At 51.6% G+C, this 27119-nt stretch overlaps 3 protein-coding genes across 4 annotated transcripts in view; all 3 read left to right on the top strand.

The window, feature by feature from the left end:
• The window catches only part of MMD2 (monocyte to macrophage differentiation associated 2), a 38699-nt gene extending 36261 nt beyond the window's left edge, over window positions 1–2438 (top strand). For both annotated transcript variants that reach the window (XM_081169739.1, XM_081169740.1), the window contains exon 7: window positions 580–2438. In XM_081169739.1, coding sequence (XP_081025865.1) covers window positions 580–783 — 204 coding nt within the window. In that variant the 3' untranslated portion in view covers window positions 784–2438. The remainder of the gene's footprint in view (window positions 1–579) is intronic.
• LOC308572870 (uncharacterized protein) overlaps window positions 1–27119 on the top strand; it is a gene marked incomplete at its 5' end in the record, with an annotated part of 179729 nt that overhangs the window by 44764 nt on the left and 107846 nt on the right. The window lies entirely within an intron of this gene.
• RADIL (Rap associating with DIL domain) overlaps window positions 16631–27119 on the top strand; it is an 81728-nt gene continuing 71239 nt past the window's right edge. Inside the window, exon 1 of the mRNA XM_081169394.1 lies at window positions 16631–16768. The gene's annotated coding sequence lies outside the window, so the exon portion shown is untranslated. The remainder of the gene's footprint in view (window positions 16769–27119) is intronic.

The following is a 27119-nucleotide window of genomic DNA, read 5'->3' as shown; positions in this document are numbered from 1 at the left end:
GTTCGGCTTCCGAAAATAGTTCACAAACTGGAACAGTCATTTCTGGGTTTGCTGCGTCCGGGAGCCAAAACCTTTGAGAACTAAGCAGTTCGAAAACCAAGGCACGACTGTATATAAAAACATAATAAAACATGAAGCATTTAAAAAACCTTCCCTATACAGGGCTGCCTTCAGATATCTTCTAAAGTCCGTGACTTACGATATTTCCTTGGCTTGCGGGGGTCACATAACGCCATACCCTCCGATGAAAATAGGGACGTCCTAAGGAAAAGTGGGACATTCTGGGATCAAATCAGAAACCGGGATGGCTTCTGTAAGGGACGCTTAATAATAATAATAATAATAATAATAATAATAATAATAATAATAATAATTTATTTATATCCCGCCCATCTGGCTGGGTTTCCCCAGCCACTCTGGGCGGTAGCTTCCAACTGAATATTAAAAACAATACAGCATCAGACATTAAAAACTTCCCTAAATAATAATAATTATTTAGGAGGGGCTCGCGGCTGAGCTCCCTGGATTCTGCCACCTGATCACTGACCACTGGCCTTTCTTTCCGCTTGCCTGTTGCAGCCCAACACGGACGGCCTTTCAGAGCTGGTGACTGGTGGCTTTTTCTACTGCTTGGGCACTGTCTTCTTCAAGAGCGACGGGCGCATCCCCTTCGCCCATGCCATCTGGCACCTCTTCGTGGCGCTGGGAGCTGGCACCCACTATTACGCCATATGGAGATACCTCTATCAGCCAGGCGATGTCGAGGCAGAAACCTCCAGGTAGACAGGTGCCTTAAGAAGGAGGATTTGGAGGCGCCAGGCATTTTGGGGAGCCTTCCAAGAGACTCTTGCCCTTCGGTTCGCCCTTGGGAGATGTGGACTCTGTGCTGATTCCTCCTTCTCCTGATGGGAAATGGTGGTCTTTAGTATTATTTCCTTGGCCAAACTTGCCCAAGCCCCAAGGGTTGTTTTTTTCTATTCTTATTTTTATAAATCAGTGTTTTTAGGCAAGGGTTTTGTAATGAAGCGAACAATTAATGGATATTCTTGAAAAGGCAAGGGGGGTGGGGAGATAAACAGGTCTCTGTCTGGAGAAACTTGGAAGTGTCTGCCCTTGTGGTCCTAAGTGTTCGTTGACACAAACTGGTAGTAAGGAAACCGAATCGGAAGCTTACAGGAGATTTACATGAATACCAGTCTGCAGAGGGCCCATCATAATTGACTAGTTGCATTCTCATTTCCTAAAAACACACAAAAATCTGCCCCTCCCTTTTTGCCTGCAATTGGCTTAGCTGCTGTGATGTCACAGCATGGACAATTAAGGGCCAGACAGTCAAATGCTTAGGCTAGTTTTTTGGAGGCCACAGAATCTGTATCGCCAACTTTTGTCTGGATGTTGCAGACATTGAAATGACATCTTCAGCTGAGCCGTTTCCACATCTTTTGATGGAAACAGGAAGGTTTGCCTTGGCGACTCCTGAATGTGAGGAATGGCCACAGGAAAAGGTGCGAAAGGGCTAAGAATCTGTTGCCCATCAGTTGCAGGATGCAGTCATAAATACATTGCCTATTGGTTCCCGCAGAGTCCTAAAATGCTAAACTTGCAGGAGATTAAATGATATGCCCTTTTGGATTGCATGAACTCAGGCGACAGGACCATTTGAAAAAGCCGTCTGTACATAGAAAACGAGTTTGTCAGGAGGAAAAGTGTTGTGCTTGGCTTTCTCCTTGACAGATTTTGTTTCTATGTGCAGGGATATGGAAGAACATTCCATCATTGGAAGCAGCACAGCCCTGGCCTGCTTCCCACCACTATGAAAACTAAGTCTTAGAGTTAACATTTTACAAAAATGAAGAAGTCATCATTCTATATAGCCTTCGTGGTCGAAGAGGTCAGGGCCTTTAGCCTAGTGGCAAGAGCACCTGAATTTGGGCGCAGAGGGTCCCCGGCTCAGTTCTCTGATTCAGTCTCCACTTAGAAAAAGGATACCAGCTGATGGAAAGGACAGCCAGACTGGGCAGTACTGGGGCAGATGAACTGAGAGTCCGATGAGATAGAAAGAAGGTTTCTTTGGGGTAGCAGGAGCGATTTCTACAAAAGGCTGTCTGGGATGGAAGCAGAACTTCCCAGGACTTTAATCCTGCAAAGATTGAAACTGAGAAATTGAGGTTCAGGTAGGTAGCCGTGTTGGTCTGACGCAGTCAAAATAAAAAAATAAAATAAAAACATTGTCCAGTAGCACCTTAGAGACCAACTAAGCTTGTTCTGGGTATAAGCTTTTGTGTGCATGCACACTTCTTCAGAAATTGAGGGTTTGGCTTGGCAGCTGTTAAAAGCACCAGCACTGTGCCGTTAGTTCCCACCAGCCAAAGTTATACTGGGATCTTGAAGCCATCAAATCTTAGACGCTCTTGCCATTCCTTTCGTTCCACAATTCCTTGTGGGAAACCCAGGATTCGAACCCAAGACCCCTTTCTGGCTCTCCCCTCCCGTGGCTTCTGGCGACTGGCATTGCTGCCTCCATTGCTGTGTGTGGGAACGTTCAGGGTGGTAGGAGAGGGTATATTGTTTATTAATATCCTTTCTAACTTGTGCTAGCAAGTTCCTTTATGTAGCAGAGTTACGGTCCCCTTTTTATATGCACAGCAGATAGCTGGTTGCGATCAAAAATTAATATCAATTAATATTAATATCAATAACAGAAAAAACTCCCAACAAAATCCCCCCCCCCAAATTCCAGATGCAACCCCTAGACGGCATGACCTCAGCTTATTTATTTATTCAATAAATAAAATAAACCTAGGCTCGGATCGAGTCCATGCAGGGATGGACCAGGAACGTGCAGGATCACAATGCCTTACACACGACAGAAACTTGAATCTAACCCCGGGCTCCCCAGACTGAGTACACAAGGAAAGCCTCTTCTCTCTATCCTACTCTTCCGTAGACAACTCTGTACATTCCTTGGTGCGCAGTTGTGACCTTCACTCTTCCTTTCTACGCACCGCCATCCCAACTGGAGTCGCGAAAGGGGTTCCCCTCCTTCGTCCTGAGAGTTGGCCTCTCCTTTCTCCAGCAAAGGAGAAAGTGCAGATCAGGACCAAGTCAAATGGGATGCGGGTGGCGCTGTGGTCTAAACCACTGAGCCTCTTGGGCTTGCTGATCAGAAGGTCGGCGGTTCAAATCCCCAAGACGGGGTGAGCTCCCATTGTTCTGTCCCAGCTCCTGCCAACCTAGCACATGGGTAGGCAAACTAAGGCCAGGGGCTGGATCTGGCCCAATCGCCTTCTAAATCCAGCCCGCAGATGGTTCGGGAATCAGTGTGTTTTTACATGAGTCAAATGTGTCCTTTTTTAAAAAAAATGCATCTCTGGGTTATTTGTGGGGCCTGCCTGGTGTTTTTACATGAGTCGAATATGTGCTTTTATTTAAAATGCATCTCTGGTTATTTGTGGGGCATAGGAATTCGTTCATCCCCCCCCCAAAAAAAATAGTCCAACCCCCCACAAGGTCTGAGGGACAGTGGACCAGCCCCCTGCTGAAAAAGTTTGCTGACCCCTGACCTAGCAGTTTGAAAGCACGTCAAAGTGCAAGTAGATAAATAGGTACCACTCCGGCAGGAAGGTAAACGGCATTTCTGTGTGCTGCTCTGATTCGCCAGAAGCGGCTTAGTCATGCTGGCCACATGACCCGGAAGCTGTACGCCGGCTCCCTCGGCCAGTAAAGCGAGATGAGCGCCGCAACCCCAGAGTCGGCCACGACTGGACCTAATGGTCAGGGGTCCCTTTACCTTTACCAAGCCTTTGGACCACCCAAGGCAGCTGCATGGCAGGGCCAGCCCACCTATCAGGCTAGGTTGCGGCAGAAAGCTGGGAGACCCAGCCTCCGTGGTAAGGGGTCTTGTCCAACTCTGGATTGTAGCACGCTACAGCTTATTTCTACTACGGCAATCAATGGACTCAGAAAATAAGTGTGTTGGATTGGGGCCATTTTGATCCATTCCTAGAAAAAGAAAAACTCCATTTGCTCAAAAGCAAATCCTGTTGAGCTTACTTCTTGACCAATCTATCTTCCCACTCATGATGATAATTGAAAACTTTGGGACAGGGCAATAGCTTAAATAGGACTTCTTCAACCATCCCCAATTTCAAAGGTCTGGGAGAATGGGAATTGTAGTCCAAAATTATCTGGAGGGCGCCAGGTTGGGACAGGCATCTGATCTATGGTTCTCCCACTTCTACAAACCTTCTCCTTACGCCAATCCAGACAGCCTTGGATTTCCCAAAGTCTCTGATTTTTCTGGTTATTTTTATGCTTTGTAAGATCTTCCTGCCGTATAATCAGCGGTGGGGCAGCTGTTACGATCGTTCTAAATGTTTTCTACTAACTTTTCATACAAATTTGTAACTTCAGAGAAGAACGTCTGCGAACGAAACTGCGGATGAGATAGAGACCCGCAGGAAAAAGGGGGGAAGGAAACCCAACTGTTTTAAAACCACTTGTCTCTTGTTAAAATCAGTATTTTGTATTTAACACAGTGTTATTTAATATGGATTGTACTAAAGATCATGTTAGGGCAGACTGTTTCTCGTGGAATAAGATTTGGAAATAATAATAATAAAAGTTGCCTTGTTTGCTGTTGTCTCTTCGTCCTTCCATTTTGGGAAAGGGGTTTGGGCTTCCTTGGGCCATTTTGGGGATGGGAAGGGCAAGTCACTGGAACAAAACCTGTGATTAAAATTCTGGCAGCAACTGTAGCATACATAAAGACTCTCCTGAACCTTTTTTTGAATTTTAATTGAAAAAGTTTGGGAGGGAGAGACTATCATCATCACTTTTAATTTGTATACCGCCTTTCTATCTTACAATACTCAAAGCGGTTTACAAGCTGAAGAAACAAAGAATGTACATCTTATAACAATCAAATGCAATACAAAAATGTGATAATAAGACAGGTTTAAAATAAGCAATCTACATCAAGTAAAGTAACATTCAACAATCATTAGAATAGTATAGAATAATAATATCAGCATATAAAAATGAAACAGAAACCCACTCTTAACAATTACAATAAATAATTTCGAAACTACAATCAATAAAACAACGGCAAGCCCCAGTGCATAAAATAATACAATACAAACTGCAAAGCAGAGACTGGAGGGTGAGGCAAGGCAGGTGGAAGGAGGCCTTGCCTGAGGCTAAATCAGGCTGGCAAAATAAATTAAGAGAGTACTGTATGCAGAATTGGCGAGACTATCAGCAAGGTTACGTGACGTTACAGACGAAAAATTTATCAGAGAGTGGGATATATGCAGAATCTGTGTAAAAGAACATCGTCAAAATATCAATCCGTTGGCAGGTTTCAATTGAGTTTCTATGTGCAAATTGGATAATCTTATAAAATTTAAAGTAAGTTGAACAACATGGAGAAAATGAAGTTAGGTGCGTATTCAAGGAATCCATCACAGGAACATAATGGGAAGACTGGAGGTCACATTAAATTCAACTATAAAACAATGTACAAGTATCAGTTAAGGAAAGAATGATGGTTTACTTTTATTTTGTCTCTAACATCTTTTGATTATTTATGTTATATGTTTTCAAAACTAATAAAGCATTAAAAAAAAGGAAGAAAGCTTGTGACCAGTGAAACCACTTTCCCCAACCTTCCAGATGTTTTGAACTCCGGCTTCCATCAACCACAGCGACCACCACAGCTGGACTGAAGAAATCCCCATTTTAGGGAAGGGGGTTTGGCTAGATGACCCCTGGGGTCCCTTCAAAATTGGCAATTCTGTGATTCTAGAGAGGGTGAAATCCTGGAGGCGGCAAAACTGGGTGAAGCCTCTGAGTTCAGTCCAGCAAGGCAGAGGGAGGCAGCAGCCTCAGGTGGCTGGTTTTGGGAGCCAAGAAAGAGAAGCAATTGATTTATTTTTTAAAGTTTTTTATTTGCCTCAGGTATCCAAATACCTCGGCTGGCCTCGGGGACTACGAACCCTGAATTGGTGTGCTGTTTGCTTCTCGGCCTCAGGCAGCAAAACACCCTGGAATGGCTCGGGGGTGTGTGTGTGTCATGTTTTAAAACGATTCACCCGTGTAAAAAATAAATAAAAAAATCTGTATCCTCTCATCCAACTGGAATAAAAAAATTAAGGTCTTCTATATATAATAAATGTTCATGGATTTGCCAGGCAAACACGTACATAAATGTATGGGCCACATGTCTGAGGCAGCACAGGAGGGCAGCCCTGGAGCCATTTTGGCTGCCAAACTGACCAAATGTTTTCTCTGCAAGGTCAAAGGGAAATGGAAAAGCCTCCCCATTGTCTTTTCATTCACAAATCCTGTCTTAAGGGTATGTCTGTGTATGAATAGGGTGAGCCTGTGACCTGGCTCAGGAACTAAGTATTTGTCACTACAAAAGACTGGCCAGGCTCCCCAGGGTACACAATCAAATAAGCAGTAACAGGTAACCTGCCAGACAGGAGATAAACAACGACAGGAATTAAACAAGACACTCAGATTTCTGCTGTAGACGGCCTTTTCTGTGATGATGAGTCTGGGGGGTGGTCTTGAGCTACACCCCTTCTGTGATGTATGTATGATGTTTCTGGGGGTGGTCTTGGACTCCAGGGCGGGCAATTTAAAATGTCTATATAAGGGAGGGCACACCTGGGTTCGGGGTCCTGCTCCTTCTCCTGCAGGTGAGGGGAGCACCCTGTTGCAACAGTTCAATAAAGATCAGGCTTACGAGCTGCTTTGCTTCTCGATATTCTCTGGGTGGCCTCTGTTCTTTTCTCCTACCAATAGGGAAGCCACGTAAGGACCCTATAAGGGCTCTTGTGTCCCCCATAAGGGAATAAGGGCAGATTTTCGTTTATTACACAATCCTGCTGCCATAAAAGATCAGGCCAGTGGTAGGGCGCTGCTTCTGCATTGCCACAAAGGAGAGCAGATTTGCATCACATTTGCATATGCTAATTTGCATCTCTAGACGCAGCAACCTGCCACTTGAATTCTGCACCCCATGACGGGGTCCCGGGAGACTGATCAAGCGATGGCAAAGTAAGAACCTAAGAAGAGTCTGCCGGATCAGGCCCATGGCCCATCGAGTCCAGCTTCCAGTTCTCACAGTGGCCAACCGGGTGCCCCAGTGGTAAACCAGCAAGCAGGACCCGAGTGCGAGAAGCCTCTCTCCTCCTGTGGTTTCCAGGGACTGGTGCTCAGAAGTGTTGTAGCCTCTGGCTGTGGGGGCAGAGCACAGCTATTGTGACTAGTAGCCATGAATCGCCTCAGGTCCTCCATGAATTTGTTTAATCCTCTTTTAAAGCCATTTGCGGGAGGGTTCAGGAAGGCAGGAGAGGATATATTGTTCATTAATATCCTTCCTAATTTGCGCTAGCAAGTTCCTTTACTTAGCAGAGTTTTACATTCCCCTTTTAAACGCACAGCAGATAGCTGGTTGCAGGCATGTTTAAGCCTCTCACTATTAGGTTCCTGGTAAGTCCCCTTATATCCCTCTTAAAAGAATGAACACGCCACAATCTTGTGTAAAGTATATAAAAGTAGTTTACTCACATTCAGTTCACAGTTGGATCCCTGAAGGCAGACTTAGTTACAAAGTATATACATGTGAATCTATCCCATATGGGGACAATCCCAGTGTCTTCTGTTGGCTGGAAAAAAATAGTCCGGCCCCCCACAAGGTCTGAAGGACAGTGGACCGGCCCCCTGCTGAAAAAGTTTGCTGACCCCTGACCTAGCAGTTCGAACGCACGCCAAAAGTGCAAGTAGATAAATAGGTACCACTCCAGCGGGAAGGTAAATGGCATTTCCGTGCACTGCTCCGGTTTGCCAGAAGCGGCTTAGTCATGACCCAGAAGGTGTACGTGTGCTGGTCCCGGGGGTAAGGTACCGTGAGTGTAGCAGAGTCCACACGAAGCGGGGCGAGGTCCGATGCAGAGAGACGGGCGGGGAACAGGAACGCTGGAACAGAAGGCTGAGCAGGTAACAGGAACACCGGATGGTCGGGAACAGGAGGCCGAGCAGGGAACAGGAGTACTGGATAGTCAGGAACAGGAAGCCGAGCAGGGAACAGGAGTACCGGTTAGTCAGGAACAGGAGGCCGAGCAGGGATCAGGATCACAGGAAGGTCCGAAGCCAACAACGACGTTGCTCCCGCAACCTGGGGCCGGGATGAGTGGGCTTTTATCCTCTTCTAAGGTCAGGGGCGGTCCCGACCCCCAGGAGCCCCGCCTCCTCTGGCCTTAAGGCGAGCACTCCTCCTGGGGGCAACCAGTTCCCTTCGCCTCTCTGCCCTAAGCCTCTGCAGATCAGGAGAGGCCGAAGGGTTACTGGGCCCTGGAGGAGGCTCACCTGTGGCCACTGAGTCTTCCAGCACCTCTGGGGCCAGAATGGCTTCACCTGGTGCCTGCTCTTGAGTTTCCTCAGCATCTAGGCCTTGCCCCAGTTCAGCCGGCCCTGGAGGCGGGGACTCCTGTGCCGGCTGGGATTCCTCCGGATCGCTCTCAGACTCGGAATCCCAGGCCATCACACCATCCCCCCTCCCAGGCCCCCCCCTCACTTGAGGGTCCGGACCCGGCTTGCTGGGGTACGCCGCATGAAACTCTCGGATGCAGGCAGGCGCGTGGACGTTGGCCGCTGGTTCCCAGGAACGGTCCTCTGGCCCATACCCCTTCCAGTCAATGATATACTGCAGCCTTCCCCTGCGGTATCGGGAGTCCAGAATGCGTTCCACCTCGTACTCAGGCTCTCCCTGCACCAAAACTGGCTGCGGTCGGGGACGGTCCGGGTGGAACTCGTCGGGTGGGGCCACCGGACTCAGAAGGGACCTGTGGAATACCGGGTGAACCTTCAGGTGTGCTGGCAACCGGAGACGGAATGCCACAGGCGAGACCTGGTTCACGATAGGGAACGGGCCGGTGAACCGGGCGTCCAGCTTCCGCGAAGGTCGAGAAGGGTGGAGGTGGCGAGTGGAAAGCCACACCAGGTCCCCGATGTGAAGTTCCGGCCCCACCTGGCGGTGGCGGTCGGCCTGGACCTTGTACGCCTCCTTGGCCTGGCGCAGCTGCTCCATCAACAGCTGTTGCTGGGACTGGAGCTCCTGAAGCCACTCTGTCACCGCAGGGACCGCAGATGCCGGCAGCACATCCGGAAACAACCGCGGATGAAAACCATAACTGGCTTGGAACGGGGTCTGCTGGGTGGACGCATTCACCGCGTTGTTATAAGCGAACTCCGCCAACGCTAGGTGGTCGACCCAGTCGTCCTGCTGGTAGCTGCAGTAACACCGGAGGTACTGTTCCAGCACCGCGTTCGCCCGTTCCGTCTGGCCATCAGTCTGTGGGTGGTACGCAGATGAGAGACAGACCTCTGTCCCGAGGGCCTGGTGCAAAGCACGCCAAAACCGGGACGTGAACTGAACGCCACGGTCGGACACTACACGCTCAGGTAGACCATGCAGGCGGAAGACATGCTGAAGGTACAGCTGCGCAGTTTCCTTAGCTGAGGGTACGGATGGGCAGGGGGCACAGTGCACCATCTTCGTGAAGTGGTCGGAGAAAACTAGAAGGCAGGTGCAGTCACGAGACGGGGGTAACTCCACTACAAAGTCCAAAGAAACTGTGTGCCAAGGGCGTGGTGGAACCGGCAACGGCTGAAGAAGGCCGGGGGGTCGCCCCGTAGGCCCCTTGGCCCGCCTGCAGACGTCACAACCAGCAACGTAACAAGCCACGTCGGCCTTCAAACGGGGCCACCAAAACTCACGGCTTACCAGATGGGTGGTCCGATACCGCCCAAAGTGCCCCGCCGCTGGAGCATCATGGGTCATCTGGAGAATCTCAGCCCGCAGCGGCCCTGATGGGATGTACAGGCGCCCGTGGTGCAGCAGAAGACCCTGATGCGAGACCAGCCCTGGATACTGAGGGCATGATCCTTCGGCCAGTTCCCGGAGTCGTTCCTGGGCCCAAGCGTCGACCCGCTGCTGTTTCCGCACCCGAGCCTGCAGTGGCTCAACCTCCTGGGTGGCCAGGAATGCAGCTGGTGGTAGGATCGTGGTGGGTGCTGCTTGCTGAACCGTGTCTACGTTGTCTTCGGGTTTCCGGGACAGGGCATCCGCCTTCTGGTTTTGGGAGCTAGGGATGTAGCGGATCCGGAACTGGAACCGGGAAAAGAACAACGCCCACCGGATCTGCCTTTGGTTCAGCTTGCGGGTGGTCTGGAGGTATTCCAGGTTCCGGTGGTCGGTTCTCACCTCCACCGGGTGTCGTGCTCCTTCAAGATGATGGCGCCAAACCTCAAAGGCCACCTTGATGGCCAGTAGTTCCCGCTCCCACACAGTATAGTTACGCTCCGCTGGGAGGAGCTGGCGGGAATAGAAGGCGCAGGGTAAAAGTGGCGCTTCCGGTCCGTGCTGCTGAGACAAGACGGCACCGAGAGCCGTACTGGAGGCGTCAGTCTCTACCACAAAGGGTCGAGAAGGATCCAGATGTTGCAAGATTGGCGCTCTCTGGAAACAGGCCTTCAACCCTTGAAACGCCTCCTCCGCCTCCTTGTCCCAGGAAAACGACGTCTTGGGGCGCAGTAGTCGGGTCAACGGGGTGGTGCGGTGAGCATAGTCCGCAATGAAGGTCCGGTAATAGTTGGCGAACCCCAGGAAACGCTGTAGGTCCTTGCGGTTCCGAGGTGCCGCCCATTCTCGAACCGCTGCCACCTTCCCAGGATCCATCTGCACCCCACCTGGTGAGAGTCGGTGACCCAGGAAGTCCACTGACCGCTGATGAAACTCGCACTTGCTGAGCTTTGCGTACAGACGATGCTCGCGCAAGCGCTGCAGCACGGTCCGGACATGGTCTTCGTGGCACGCCGGGTCACGGGAGTAAACCAGAATGTCACCCAAGTACACCACCACGTACTTGTCTAGCAAGTCCTGGAACACGTGGTTGATGTACCGTTGGAACACAGCAGGCGCGTTGCACAAACCAAAGGGCATAACCAGGTATTCGAACTGTCCGTACCGGGTCCCAAATGCGGTCTTCCACTCGTCCCCGGCGCGGATCCGAATCAAATTGTAGGCACCCCGGAGGTCTAGCTTGGTGAACACCTGCGCCCCTTGCACCCGCTCCAGTAACTCCGAAATAAGGGGCAAAGGGTACCGGTCTGGGATGGTAATTTTGTTCAGGGCCCGGTAATCATGGCAAAGGCGGAGCTCCCCACATTTCTTTTTAACAAAGAGCACTGGCGCAGCAGTGGGCGAGGTAGAAGGCCTAATGAACCCACGCTCCAGGTTCTTGCGCAAGAAGTCCTGTAAAGCCTCGCGCTCTGGCTCTGTTAACGAGTATAAGCGACTCACCGGTAGAGGCGCTCCGGGCTGGAGGTCTATGCCACAGTCAAAGGACCGATGCGGCGGCAGCTGGTCTGCCCCCCGTTCCTCAAACACGTCGTGATAGTCCCGGTATTCAGCGGGGAGCGTTGCTGCAACCTCCTCAGTGGGCGCAGCTGCTAGCATCTCAGTCTCAGCAGGAGAACTGGGGTCTGGGAAGTGTACAGTCCGTTTGACCCAGTCAATTCGCACATTGTGAGCCTCCAGCCAGTCCATCCCAAGCACCAGGGGGAACCAGGGCATGGAGGCAATATCCAGAGTTCGCATCTCACGGTGCTGCTGGAGGCACAGGACCAGGGGCTGGGTCTCCTGAGTGACGGCACCCGAACGCAGGGGCCGTCCGTCAATTGCCTCCACCTGCACCGGTTCTGGCTTGTTCCGAAGTGGTACCCGATGCTGGGCAGCAAAAGCAGCGTCCATATACGAGTGGGTTGCGCCCGAATCCACCAGCGCATGGGTAAGAATCCATGGCCCTCCTGGAGGGTATAGATGTGCCGGAACCATAAGGTGTTGTAATTCAATTGGTGCGGCCCCATTCTGTGCGGTTTGGGACCCCCGGTAGCTAGGGCCATCAGCTACTGGGGTTTGGTGGTTTCCCTGCGGCTGGCGTTTCTCAGGACAGGACCTTGCATAGTGTCCGCTTCCGCCACAATAGAGACAAAGATTCCCCTCCCGACGCCGCGACTTCTCTGCGGGGGAGAGGCGTGGCCGCACTGCCCCAAGCTGCATAGGTTCCTCCAATGACTTAGCTGGGCCCGTGGGGCTGCTGGTCGACACTGGGGCCAAGAACTGGAGGTGCCGGCGGTCCCGAGCCTGACGCCGGTCCTCTAGCCGATCGTCAATCTGTAGACTCCATTGGATAAGGGTGTCTAGCGTGGTGGGGCGTTCCATCGTGGCCAGCTGGTCCAGTATCTCATCTGAAAGCCCCTCGAGATACTGGTCCCGGAGAGCCGAGTCGTTCCAGGTCAAGTCCTGTGCCAGCAGCCGGAATTCTGTGGTGTATGCGGCCACCGTGGACTTGCCCTGTCTCAACCGCCGAATCGCCCGGTTGGCTTGACTCCCTTTCTGGGGGTTGCCGAACGCGGCCTCCAAACGATTGCAAAATCCCGTATAGTCTGCTAGCAAGGGGGAGTCTTGCCTGAGTAGCGGCAACGCCCACTTGGCCGCCTGGTCTTTTAACAAACTAATCAAAAAGTGCACCTTGGTGCGGTCGTCAGGAAAGTTCCGGGCTCGCCCCTGAATATATAGCTTGGCCTGGGCCAGGAACATAGGAAAGCTGGCCGGGGCTCCATCAAATTTCTCAGGCAAAGCCACTGGGTACTTGCCAGGAGTCGGGGCGTCGGCCCCAGGAGCCGGTAGGGCTTCTAAGCGTTGCTGAAGTGCCACGACCGCGTCACTGAGCTGCTGCACGGTGTGGGTCAAGGCCTGGTTCTCCTGGGCCAAAGTCACTAGTGCAGCCGCCTGGTCCTCCATGGCCTCTGGCTCTTCCCGAACGCACCCCTACGAAGGGGGAGTGCGGGTGTGGCGGGAGCAAACTGTGCTGGTCCCGGGGGTAAGGTACCGTGAGTGTAGCAGAGTCCACACGAAGCGGGGCGAGGTCCGATGCAGAGAGACGGGCGGGGAACAGGAACGCTGGAACAGGAGGCCGAGCAGGTAACAGGAACACCGGATGGTCGGGAACAGGAGGCCGAGCAGGGAACAGGAGTACTAGATAGTCAGGAACAGGAAGCCGAGCAGGGAACAGGAGTACCGGTTAGTCAGGAACAGGAGGCCGAGCAAGGATCAGGATCACAGGAAGGTCCGAAGCCAACAACAACGTTGCTCCCGCAACCTGGGGCCGGGATGAGTAGGCTTTTATCCTCTTCTAAGGTCAGGGGCGGTCCCGACCCCCAGGAGCCCCGCCTCCTCTGGCCTTAAGGCGAGCACTCCTCCTGGGGGCAACCAGTTCCCTTCGCCTCTCTGCCCTAAGCCTCTGCAGATCAGGAGAGGCCGAAGGGTTACTGGGCCCTGGAGGAGGCTCACCTGTGGCCACTGAGTCTTCCAGCACCTCTGGGGCCAGAATGGCTTCACCTGGTGCCTGCTCTTGAGTTTCCTCAGCATCTAGGCCTTGCCCCAGTTCAGCCGGCCCTGGAGGCGGGGACTCCTGTGCCGGCTGGGATTCCTCCGGATCGCTCTCAGACTCGGAATCCCAGGCCATCACAGTACGCCAGCTCCCTCGCCCAATAAAGCGAGGTGAGCGCCACAACCCCAGAGTCGGCCACAACTGGACCTAATGGTCAGGGGCTCCCTTTACCTTTAAGTCCCCTTATGTCCTTCTTAAAAGAATGAACACACCACAATCTTGTGTAAAGTATATAAAAGAAGTTTACTCACATCATCAGTTCACAGTTGGATCCCTGAAGGCAGACTTAGTTACAAAGTATAAACATGTGGATCTATCCCATATGGGGATAATCCCAGTGTCCTCTGTTGGATGAAAGTCAACAGAGCATCTCTAGCTAAAAAGTTGCTCCAACGATGGAGAAGTCAAAAGAGAGTATGCAGTGTGTCCTGTCCTTTTGTTACCTGGTCAGGTAAGGTCACGCCCACCTCTGATCACATGCAAAGGAAGGATGCTCCAGCCCAGGAAGAAACAGGAAATTTTGACTGGATGGACCAAACATCCCCCTGCATGTCCACTCTAGGAAAACAAGGAATGTTGTACTTGACTGCTCCCAGTGGATTACATCCCACACTATCCAAGTTGGTGACTATCCCTGCCTCCTGTGGAAGGGAGTTCCACAGTTAATCTGTGCACTGCATGAAGAAGGGCTGTCTCTTATCCGCCCTGAATCTGAAGTGAAGGCGGTGAAGGTCCTGTGTGAGTGTCTGGAGGCGGTTGGAGGCTGGATGGCGGCTAACAGATTGAGGTTGAATCCTGACAAGACAGAAGTACTGTTTTTGGGGGACAGGAGGCGGGCAGGTGTGGAGGATTCCCTGGTCCTGAATGGGGTAACTGTGCCCCTGAAGGACCAGGTGTGCAGCCTGGGAGTCATTTTGGACTCACAGCTGTCCATGGAGGCACAGGTCAAATCTGTGTCCAGGGCAGCTGTTTACCAGCTCCATCTGGTACGTAGGCTGAGACCCTATCTGCCTGCGGACTGTCTCGCCAGAGTGGTGCATGCTCTGGTTATCTCCCGCTTGGACTACTGCAATGCGCTCTACGTGGGGCTACCTTTGAAGGTGACGCGGAAACTACAACTAATCCAGAATGCGGCAGCTAGACTGGTGACTGGGAGCGGCCGCCGAGACCATATAACACCGGTCTTGAAAGACCTGCATTGGCTCCCAGTACGTTTCCGAGCACAATTCAAAGTGTTGGTGCTGACCTTGAAAGCCCTAAACGGCCTCGGCCCAGTATACCTGAAGGAGCGTCTCCACCCCCATCATTCTGTCTGGACGCTGAGGTCCAGCGCCGAGGGCCTTCTGGCGGTTCCCTCACTGCGAGAAGCAAAGCTACAGGGAACCAGGCAGAGGGCCTTCTCGGTAGTGGCGCCCGCCCTGTGGAACGCCCTTCCAGCAGATGTCAAAGCGATAAACAACTACCTGACATTCAGGAGACATCTTAAGGCAGCCCTGTTCAGGGAAGTTTTTAACGTGTGACATTTTACTGTATTTTTGGTTTTTATGGAAGCCGCCCAGAGTGGCTGGGGAGGCCCAGCCAGATGGGCGGGGTATAAATAATAAATTATTATTATTATTATTATTATTATTATTATTATTATTATTATTATTATTATTATCTTCCAGTGCTGAGCTTCATTGGATGCCTACAGAAAGAGCACTTGGGCCTAGGCACCATTTACATTTTATCAAAGTAATTGTTGAACTGAAATACAATTAAGAAGAAGTATATTAATATTGAAATAGAAATGAGCAAAGCAGTGATATTTTAGGGAGCAGGCTAGTAGGCAGAGCCATGACTTACATCATAGGAGCCTACACAACAAAAAACACTGTTGCTGTGTGTAGGTTTTATTTTATTTGTTTTTTATCTTATATTTTGGAAATGTACATCCAGTTTTTTGTTCCTTTAATATTTTTGGGGGGGGGCCAAGAGAGTGGGGCTCTAAGCTATAGCTTGTTTAGCTCATACGCAAATCCAGCACTGGGTTGGATAGTTACAATGGAATGGTCTTGGTGGTGGGGTGCACATTTTTATTCTTAACAAAATAAAAAAAATCCTCCCAGTAGCACCTTAGAGACCAACTAAGTTTGTTATTGGTATGAGCTTTCGTGTGCATGCAGACTTCTTCAGATACATATCTTCTTCAGATACTTCTTCGTAACTGAAGGTGTGCATGCACAGGAAAGCTCATACCAATAACAAACTTAGTTGGTCTCTAAGGTGCCACTGGAAGGAATTTTTTAATTTTGTTTTGACTACGGCAGATTAATACAGCTGTTGTTGTTGAATCGTTTAGTTGTGTCCAACTCGTTTAGTCGTGTCCGACTCTTCGTGACCCCATGGACCAGAGCACGCCAGGCCCTCCTGTCTTCCACTGCCTCCCGCAGTTTGGCCAGACTCATGTTTGTAGCTTCGAGAACACTGTCCAACCATCTCGTCCTCTGTCGTCCCCTTCTCCTTGTGCCCTCCATCTTTCCCAACATCAGGGTCTTTTCCAAGGAGTCTTCTCTTCTCATGAGGTGGCCAAAGTCTTGGAGCCTCAGCTTCACGATCTGTCCTTCCAGTGAGCACTCAGGGCTGATTTCCTTCAGAATGGAGAGGTTTGATCTTCTTGCAGTCCATGGGACTCTCCAGAGTCTCCTCCAGCACCAGAATTCAAAAGCATCCATTCTTCGGCGATCAGCCCTCTTTATGGTCCAGCTCCCACTTCCATACATCACTACTCGGAAAACCAGAGCTTTAACAATATGGACCTTTGTCGGCAAGGTGATGTCTCTGCTTTACCTGAAACTAGAACTATTTTCTTGTTTTTGCATGATTATTACTTTGCCAAAATAAAATTAAAGAAAAGAAAAAAACCCGTGCCGGTACTCACTATGAAGTTGTTTCAGTAAAACATTTTGGGGACAGGTACTGCGTACCTGATAGTACCCCAGGAAACAAATCCCAGCTGTTCCTAATTCTGGCTTCTCCGCCCGGCCCTTCCGCCCATCCGCCACGTGGCGGCGCCGCGACCCGCTCGGCTGCCGCCTCCGCTCGGGGCTCATCTCCGCCCCGGCGGCCGGGACGTGCGCTCGGAGCGGGAGGGCGAAGGAGCCTCGGCCGGACTCACCTCCTCCGGAGACTTCCAGCAGCCGGCTGCCAGGGCGCCCGACGCCCACGATGCCCCGGGCGCCGCACGGAGGAGGACGCCGCGGGAGGTGAGTGGCTGGATCGGGGCACTTCTGGATGCGCAACTGGAAGGTGGCACCGGAGTGGCGCCGGGAAGCGCAAGGAGCGCAAGGGCGAAACGGGAGGTGGAGGTGGTTGTTGCTGCCTGAGCGCAATTTTTGGGCGGAAAGGGAGAGGGGCGGGGTGGGGATTCCAAGGAGGGGTTCCCCTCCTCGCCCCCCAAAAGAGAAAAAAACTGTTCCGAGCAGCGGGTGCAAAGGAATTTGGGCTCCGCGGACGTGCCAAGCGGCGGAGCCAGAAAGTGGGACAGGTTGACATAGAGACGGAGTTCGCGGCGTCCGCAAACACACGAGCGCGCCGCGCGCACGATCGGGTTGCAGTGCCCCGCGGAGAGGAGACACGCAAGCGCGGATCCCGAGATCCCAGCCAGGGACTGGGAAGGGAAGGGGTCAGGATCAGTGCCGGATTTAGAATAAGCTAAACAAGCTATAACTTAGGGCACCACTCTCTTGGCCCCCCCCAAAAAAAATTAAAGGGGGAAAAACGATGTACATTTCCAAAATATAAGATAAAAAACAAATGAAATAAAACCTACCTACAGCAAAAGTGTTTTGTGTTGTGTCGGCTCCTGTGATCTAAGTAAGGAGCCCCGCCTGCTAGCCTGCTCCCTAAAAGATCACTGCTTTGCTCATTTCTATATATAGGGTACCTACAAAAAATATCAGGGGTCCCTTTACCTTTACCTTCACATAAAATATGTATTTTATGATAAAATAGATGTTTTGTTATGTGCATGAGATACCTATTAGGTCCATAAATTGCAATATAGCATATAGTCAACACAAAAAACAGCGGTAATTTGTTGTTGACAAAGGACAGCTGGACATATAAAGGGCCCCATTACCTTCAGTAGCTTACGGCCTCATCAAACCTAAATCCGGCCCTGATCAGAATCCTTGAGATCGCTGAACGCGGGTTTTTAAAAAAAGATAAGTGCACTTTCATGGCCCTAATGTGGCCAGGAAGGAACAAGGACATAAGAAAATAGTAATAGTAATAGTAGTAATACTACTACTACTACTAATAATAATAATATTTATACCCCGCCCATCTGGCTGGGCTTCCCCAGCCACTCTGGGCGGCTTCCAACAAAATATTAAAATACAGTAATGCACCAAATATTAAAAGCTTCCCTAAACAGGGCTGCCTTCAGAGGCTGGCTGCAGGATCAGGCCAGTGGCCAAATACAGTGATGCAGGAATGTGGAGCTGGAGGCTCTGTAAAAAGTGGCTGGCTGCAGGATCAGGTCAGTGGCCCAGGTAGTCCGGCATCCTGTCCTCTCAGTGGCCAACCAGGTGCCTCTTCAGGGAAACCTGCAGCAAGCAGGATCCGGGCACATGCGTCCTCTTCCCCCAACCTGCAGCTTCCAGGAACTGGGGTTCAGGAGCATTTATGCCTCTGACTGTGGAGTCAGAGGAGAGCTGTTCTGACTATGTGGCCATTGAGAGCCCTCTCCTCCTCCTCCTCTTCCTCCATGGCAAGTGGCGCTAGGAGAGATGTTTCCTCCATCCACGAAAAGCGACAGGTTTGTGAGGCTGGGACCCAAAGTCGGTCGTTACCCCGGATTACTTAAGTGGCTAATAGAAGCATTTCAGAGAGAGTGGCTCCAAAGGGGAGCTTGCAAGCGCAGCTGACTCGCGAAAGGTCTGGACTCCGTAACAGACACACAGCTGAGAGCTGCCCTGGCAGAGAGAGTTGGCCCATGGCTTTGGACACTCAAAGTGTATGTCTTTAGGACCCACCTTATTTTTACAGTTCGAAGTTTGTGCGTGCTGGGCCCGGGGGTAACCTGAGCAACGCGGTCCAGGTCCGGTCCCGAATCCAAGGGTTCTGTGAGGAGGCAGTCTGACAGAGCCAAGGCAGGAAACCAGGCAAGGTCAGGCACAGGATCTCAGGCAGGTTCTGGCAAACGGCAACATTGCTCCCGCAACCTGTGGCGGGGTCTGACAGCCTTTTATCTCTGATGGAGTAACGGCCGGTCCTGATCCCCTGGCGACTCACCTCCCTGTCTCACCCAAAGTTGAGCACTCCTCCTGCGAGTACTCAGGTCTCTCCTTCTCTCAGATCCTAGTCTCTGCAGCTCAGGAGACGTCGGTGGGTTACTAGACCCAGAGGCAGCCTCAGCCTCCCCTGACCCAACTGGTAATGGAGCAGCTGTAAGTGATGGCCCAGCTGAAGGCAACGAGATCATCCCCACATCTGGAGCCAGGGCAGGCTCAGGCCCCTGACTCGGCCCAGCTGGTGTTTGTTGCAGGGGAACCTGTGCAGACTGGGACTCTTCAGGATCAGGCACCAGACTAGGTTCAGATGATGCCTGAGGCAAAGGATCTGGTGCAGACTAAGACTCCTCTGGCTCCAAGTCCAAGCCCGAGTCCCAGACCATCACATTGTGGAATCATGTAATTGTCAAGTTGGAAGGGATCCTGAAGGTCCTCTATTCCAACCCCCTGCAGTGCCCGGAACCACAGCTGACAGGTGTCCATCTAACCTCTGCTTGAAAACCTCTGGCGAAGGAGAAGAGGCTTAGAGTCCACCGCTGAGTTGTTCTAAGGTGTGTTAATGCTGCAACCTGCCATGGAATGTTAGGGTGAAGGCTGGGGGATCGATAATCAATAATGATACGGTGCTAACAGCAACATGGGTGCCGGGGATGGGATCACAGGTCCCAGGGGCGGACTTTGTTAATAAGGCACCCTGAGCGAGAACAAAATTTGACATCCTAAATATTTATTGGGGGCCCTCTCAGTTTCTGTTCTGCGCTGGCTCTCAAGTGCTCTATGTTCTAGCTGCAGTAACTCAATCGCACATCTGACTGGCGCCTAACTCTGAGTAGGAACCCGTATAAATATAGGTATTGTTGTTGTTACAGTCATACCTCAGGTTACAGATGCTTCAGGCTGCGTTTTTTTCAGGTTACGGACACGCCCAAACCCGGAAGTACTGGAATGGGTTACTTCCGGGTTTCGGTGGTCGCGCATGCACAGAAGCGCTAAATCGCGCTTTGCGCATGCACGGAAGCACTGAATCGCAACCTGTGCGTGTGCAGACGTGGCGCTGTGAGTTGTGAATGCTGTGGGTTGCGAACGTGACTCCCACACAGATCGTGTTTGCAACCCGAGCGTCCACTGTATTATTATTATTATTATTATTATTATTATTATTATTATTATTATTATTATTGTATTTTGTGCTCCCTTGGCTCGGCACCTTGTGCGGAGGAGGAAACGATTCTTAAACGGCTCTGGGAACTGTGGCACTGGGAGGGGATGGTGCTGTCCCAGCTACAATCCTCAAGAGACACCCCAGGACTCTTGGGGACTGTTTAAAGCGTGGCTGTTTTGTTTCAATGCATCGTGCCAACGTGGCCACAGATACCTATCTAAAAGCCATGCTAATAGAGCAGGCGCACACAGGCAGAACCGGCTGTTGTGTGGGGCATTGGAGGTGGGGCCTGCAAGCCCAGGAGTGACATTTGCAGCTGGATTAGTGGGGGGTTAGCGGGAGATATTTGGGGAAAGGCCCATGCCTTGCATGCAGAATATTCCTGGTCCAGTCCCGGCTGACATCTCAGGGAGAGGATTCTCTCTCAAACTCTAGAGAGCTGCTGCCGGCCTGTGTGGACGGCACTGAGCCCAGTGGAGCAACGTTCTGACTCTGCAGAAAGCAGCCTCTCTGATGGCAGCATAAGACCTGCAGCATAGGCTGACCTTGAGACATCCGTCGAGGCAGACGGACCGGAAAGGTGAGCTGGCGACCTGGACGCAGAGACGCTGAAATGGAGACGGGCAGAGAGGTGTGGGAATCAGGGGACGCGCCAGTGCGCAAATTTAGCTGCTTGGCAGCGGAGCAGAAATGGACACGCAGGGGAGGAGAAGGGAGAGAGCCCAGGGAGGAAGCATCCTTGCGAGGCGCAAGAGGGAGGAAAACCACACACAAAGCGGCGTGCGGTTTCGCAAACGCCTTTTCTCTCCCAGAGAATCCTGGGAACTGGAGTTGCTTAATGGATGCCTGCCATGGATGCTTCAGCCGAGATACCTGCATTGCAGGGGGATGGAATGGATGACCCCCTAGGACCCTTCCAGCTCTACGATTATTCTGTGGTTTTATAAGGGTTGTGGGGAATGGTAGCTCTGCGAGGTGTGAACTGTTAGAATTCCTGCTCCATGTCTGCAGTCATGGGATTGTTGTCTATCACATGATGGTGTATGTTTTGACTCCACAGAGTGGGAAGACAGGATGTTTGTGTGACTGTGTTCCGTGAAGTGGGACTATTGTCCTTTGTTCTGTTTCTCTTTGCTGTCTGATGCTAGAGAGAGAGGGAGCCATGTTGCAGTGCTCCGCGTGTGTTTATATGTAAATAAAGTAGATTAGCCAAAATGCTGAGTTGCTGCTTCCGGGCTTCCCATGACGGGCATCCGGTTGGCTCTTGTGAGAATGGGATGCTGGCCCAGATGGGCCACTGGCCTGATCCTGCCGGTTCTCCTTAGGTTCTTCTGTTTAAAGGGTTGCTGTGTACAGAGGCGACCAGCTCAGCAGCTGACGGGAAGAGCCTGCCTCGAGTTTTCCATTCCCTCAGAAAGTGCAGCCAGGAAAAAAATAGCTGGCTGGCCAGTCGAGGCCCATCTGGTTGCTGTTGGTGACCAAGCCGGGCCTGGTGGCAGAAGCCGGGCCAGTTCCCAAGCGGACGGGGCCACGAACGAGGCTGTTTTGCCGTTTGCGGGATCTAAAACCAGGCAGCAGTGGTCAACTGGACTCATGTGGGCTAGATTCCCCATATATTTATATTTACACCCCCCGAAGGGTCTTATATCAAAATGGTAAGGAAGGATTGTGTGTGAGAATTAAGGTCCGTGCAGCTCCCACTGTACGCAAAAGGAAGGCTTTAAAAAAAAGTTTGGTGTTACGACAAGGCAGATATTCAATAGGTGAAGCTTCTTCACCTGCTGAATTTCTGCCCAACTCAGGCAGCAACCTCAGTGGTTTCCCCCAATTTCTTTGTCTTTCTGTTTTTGAGGGCTTCCAGAAGACTGAGGGAGGCAAGGATGGTGGGGGGATATGGGACCTCTGCCCCCAATATGTTGTTTCACCCCCTTTAGCATTCTTGCCCTGCTGAGGCTGCCTGGGTTTCCCTGGGAAATGTTTGCAATATGTTCTGCGGCCGTAGGGAGAAAACCCGGAGAAGCGTCAGGTAACTGAGCTGCTTGGGGAGTTTCTCTTTCCAGAGCTCTGTGTGATCAGCTAATTACGACAAAGTCATTATTGCTGTAATAAAACCGTCATTAGGCATCCCATTGAGACCTCTGCGTTAGCGCCAGGAACACTAGCAAATGCCACAGAGTCTTTTTCTGTTGGATTAAGAGCAAAAACCTGCATCGCTGCTTCTGTCCCCCCAACCCCCTTCCTGGGCTGGGGAAGCAGTTGCAATTCCTATGCACTGCATGATTTTTTAAGGAGCCAATGTTACATTTCAGACATCAGCCCTGAGTTGAGCGGAAAAGGAAGGAAAATATTTTCAGGTTGCTATGTGCCCGTATCAGGATTGAAGGCTTGCAGGCGACTGGAAATTTATTTATTTATTGCATGAGGTTTCGATGCCGCTGGACTGTGTAAAAAAGAAACCTCGCGGCGGTTTACAGTAAGAAAAAAGCAATTGTCGTTGTTGTCATTTGTCTGACAATGGAGTGCGCCTCCGGGGGTTAAGTCAAACCGCTGCATTGGAAACTGACCTCCCCAGGGTGCAGACCTGGGCAGCGTGCATGGATGTCCTGGGATTCCCAACTGATGAGACACCCCCCCCCCCGGCCTCGCCAATGTGTTCCAAAAGAAAGCGGTGCAAGACATTTGGCACCAGCCTGGTTGCAGCTGTTACCGGAAGGAGGCGTACAAGGCGCCATCCAATCGTCTTAGGGACTCCACTCTCGATTTATGAAGGGGTTTACTCCCGAGCACCTTCTTCTCCCGATGGTATCCCACAAGGTAGCGGAGGTTTAGGGTCAGAGTTTTCCTTCTCCCAGGTCGGCTCCCTTCCCAGGCGGACGAGAACACCTGCCCCTCACTTCGAGCAGGGGCAGAAACTGCCTTCTTGAGGGTTGGACCCAGGGCCGGATTTAGGTTGGATGAGGCCCTCAGCTACTGAAGGTAACGGGGCCCTTTATATGTCCAGCTGTCCTTTGCCAACAACAAATTGTCGCTGTTTTTTGTGTTGAATATATGCTATATGGGAATTTATGGACCCAATAGGTATCTCAAGCCATTTGCGCATGTTGCCATGCAACCAGTCCATGCAGAATGTAGGCACCCTATATATAGAAAGCAGCAAACCAGGGATATTTGAATGAGTAGGCGAGCAGTCAGGGCCCATGACTTACATTATAGGAACCTCCACAACACAAAACACTGTTGCTGTAGGTAGGTTTTATTTTATTTGTTTTTTATCTTATATTTTGGAAATGTACATCCAGTTTTTTCCCCTTTTAAGTTTTTGTGGCCCCCAAGAGAGTGGGGCCCTAAGCTAGAGCTTGTTTAGCTTATACGTAAATCCGTCAGTGGTTGGACCCACCTGTCAGGGAACTGCCATCGGAGGAACAGGTGGTGGAGGGGCTCAGGGAGGAAGGAAGAGACTCAACAGCCGAAGCAGGAACCAGCAGGGGGAGGAGTGGATCTCTGAGGGAATGCGAGCAGGAGGGAGGGCTCAGAGACGCTTCCAGCGAGAACAGTGGGGAGGTATCTGAAGCTCCCATAGGGAGACCCACGCCTCGCCGGAAACTGTCACGCCGTGAGTCCAGAAGGCGGGTTTCCGTTAAGGAGCTCTTATGCTGGAGACGATTCCGAAAAAAACCACTGTCGGAATCTACAAGTGACTAGGGCAGACATGTTTGAGGAGCTCTGTCACACACAGAGGTTTGTGGAGTTGCACAAACTCAGAGGGACCACGATTTTACGCACAAGCAGCTAATCATCCCATCACACCACCATTGCTCTTGTCCGCTCAATCTGCTGGAGCCTGTCTTTAATTGATCAGGCTGCAAATTAAACTGGGAAACCTGCCCCTGGCAGGAATTTCCTGGGCCCCTCGGAGGCTATCCGCAATCCGCTCTCTTGATGTTTTCGCATCACCGAACCAACTGCTCTCTTGAGGCCTTCGTCGCCTAGCGCTCAGCTGGCCGTTTAAGGGGAGCCGTTTGCCGAAAGAGGCCCGAGAAATTTCCGCTACCGAGACCTCATTGCAAAACCAGCCGGGGGACAAGCGCTCCCTGGCGCCTCGCTCCACTTTCCATGTGTACCACCCTTGGCTCGGAATCGCACCAGCCTGCAGGAAGCTAACCGTGTCGCTTGCTTGCAGCTGAGATGTTTTCGGTTCTGCAGTTTGCCACGTGTCCCCGGAGCTCCGCTGCCAGGGAGGCGATGCGCCGAAGGAGATCCGGAGAAGCAGGCAGTGTGGAGAGCCTGTCGCCAAGTGCTTTCGCTGGGTGCTGCAGTGCAATGCCCACCTTGGGGAGGGAGAAAAGCTGGGCACCTAAACTTAGCTGCTGAAAGGGAAGCTTTGCTTTGCACCCTCTCTCTGCCCCACCTCCCTGCGCATTTTCTTTGCAGTTTTGGCACCCTCCCCTCTCCCACATTGTGGGTGCTGGAAGGCTCTCTTTCTCCCCTCTCTGAGCTCTCCGCTGAAGGCCTCTGAGGGGGCCAAAGTTTAATTGTCCTGATCCCTATCCTTTTGCCCCCACCACCCAGGGCTGGCAATATGCAAAGGAGAAAGGGAAGATCTGGAGGGGCAAAGAGGAAAGCCCCAACGTCAGGGGTCAGCAACCTTTTTCAGCCGTGGGCCGGTCCACTGTCCCTCAGACCTTGTTGGGGGCCGGACTATTTTTTTTGGGGGGGGGGAAATGAACCAATTCCTCTGCCCCACAGATAACCCAGAAATGCATTTTAAATATAAGCACACATTCTACTCATGTAAAAACACCAGGCAGGCCCCACAAATAACCCAGAGATGCATTTTAAATACAGTGGACCCTCTGGATACGAACTTAATTCGTTCCCGGGGTCCTTATGTACCCTGAAAAGTCTGCAACATGAGGTGCTGATTCTGTGCATGTGTGCAGCGCGATAGAGCGCTTCTGCGCATGCGGCGAAACCCGGAAGTATACACTTCCGGGTTTGCCATGTTTGCAACCCGAAAGTTACGTTACCTGAAGGTAATGTAATCTGAGGGTCCACCGTAAAAGGACACATTCTACTCATGTAAAAACACGCTGATTCCCGGACCATCCGTGGGCCGGATTGAGAAGGCAAGATTGGGCCAGATCCGGGCCCCGGGCCTTAGTTTGCCTACTCATGCCCAACATATTCCAAATGCAAAAATGTAAGAAAATTAATACCCACCCCATTCGTTGGTTTGCATGGCTCACGCCATCATTGCAGGTTTTGCTCAGGGTTGGGCAGCGGAACAGACTGCAAACCCTCCAGCGTTTCTCCGCTGAAAATAGGGAAGTCCTATTCCATAATAATAACAACAATAATTTTATTAGTTATACCCTGCTCATCTGGCCGGGTTGCCCCAGCCGCTCTGGGCAACTTCCAACATACAATAAAACATTGAGCATTAAAAATCTTCCCTATATAGGCCTGCCTTCAGATGTCTTCTAAAGGTTGTATAGTTATGTATCTCCTTGGGTCGCATAACTCCATCAGGCACAGGCAACCTCGGCCCTCCAGATGTTTTGGGACTACAATTCCCATCAACCCTGACCTGTTAGCTAGGGATGATGGGAGTTGTAGTCCCAAAACATCTGGAGGGCTGAGTTTGCCTATGCCTGCTCCATACCCTCCAACATTTCTCCAATGAAAATAGGGATGTCGTAAGGAAAAGTGGGACATTCCAGGTTTCTGTAAATCCGGGGCTGTCCCTGGAAAATAGGGATGCTTGGAGGGTCTGGGACTAGCAATCGGAGCAGGATTATAGCTTAGAGGCAGGCTGGGCATGTGATGGTATCTCCTGGTAGAATCGGGAGAGGCTCCCTTGTCCGAAATCCTGGAGAGCTGCTGTCAGCCAGTGTCGACAGTATGGAGCAGTGGCCTGACTTGGTAGACGGCAGCTCCCTGTATTTGCAGGCAAATCAGATGAACGAGGGGACTTTGAGCCCTGCTGGTTGAAGGACGGGTGGATTTCCAGTGCTGCTTGCAGGTCTGCCCAGACAGCCTCTCTGCTGAGTAAAAAGCAAAGCAGGTATATCTGTTGCTTCTTAAAAGAGAGCCAGACCATTGGCTCCACCTAGCTCATATTGCCTGCACGGACTGCCAGCAGTTCTCCTGGGTTTCACGCAGGGAGCCCTACCTGGAGATGCCTGCGTGGCTGAACCCGGGTCCTTCCACATATAGCTCTGCCGTTGAGCTACAGCCCTTCTGCACCGGGCTAGCGCCCAGTGCTACAACTCCCGTGACGGCAAGGCATGCTGGCTGGCAGCTGAAATCTGGCAGCATCCAGGCGGCAGCTGCCCTTTGAAGATTTCTTGGGGTGGCAAGGGAAGGAGGGAAAGAGGTCGCTGCTGGGCTGAGGGCCCCGGAGAGACTGGTGTACGCAAAGTGGGACGGGAGCCAGCGAAGCCACGGCGGATGACGTCCCATCGCAGCGCTTAGAACAGAAAGCATTACTGGGTTAGAAGGTGACCTTGCCTCTTAGTCGCGCAGGGAAGGCGGCCTTTGGAGCTTTTCCAGGGCTAAAGTAGTAAAGCTGTTTCTGATAGCATGAAAGGAGGAGGAGGAGGAGGAGAGTCCCTGGCTCAGGTGACGGAGGAGGCAAGGAGCCTTTTAAGCCGCAGGAGGGAGAGGGACCCGGTAGATCCCCACCGGGCATCTGGGCTGACCCAGCCGCTAAAGTAAGGTGACCAGACGTCCCCGTTTCCCGGGGAAGAGTCCCCAGATTTATAAATCAGTCCCCTGACAAGATCCATCCATTCCCCGGATTCTTTGAAAAAAAATCTGGTAACCTTACGCTAAAGGCGTTTCCTCGAATGGGGTTGTTCTGGGTTCTTGCCCAGCCAAGCTGCCTGTAGTGGGCACAGATTTGCACAGAAGTGGCCCGTGATGCTCTAAATCAGCCTTTCTCAACCTGTGGGTCCCCAGATGTTGTTGAACTACAACTCCCATCACCCCTAGCTAGCAAGGCCAGAGCTCAGGGATGATGGGAGTTGTAGTCCAGCAACATCTGGGGACCCACAGGTTGAGAACCGCTGCTCTAGAGATATATATCAAGGCATGAAGGAAGCTTCTTCAGCTTGAGGGCCTCATTTCTTTCTGCGTAGGCTTCTGGGGGCCAGTGGG

Source organism: Podarcis bocagei (assembly GCF_964188305.1).
Source record: "Podarcis bocagei genome assembly, chromosome: 14".
In the NCBI taxonomy this organism is placed as follows: domain Eukaryota; kingdom Metazoa; phylum Chordata; class Lepidosauria; order Squamata; family Lacertidae; genus Podarcis; species Podarcis bocagei.
The sequence above is the reverse complement of the archived record's forward strand: the minus strand, read 5'-3'. Positions and strand labels throughout refer to the sequence as shown.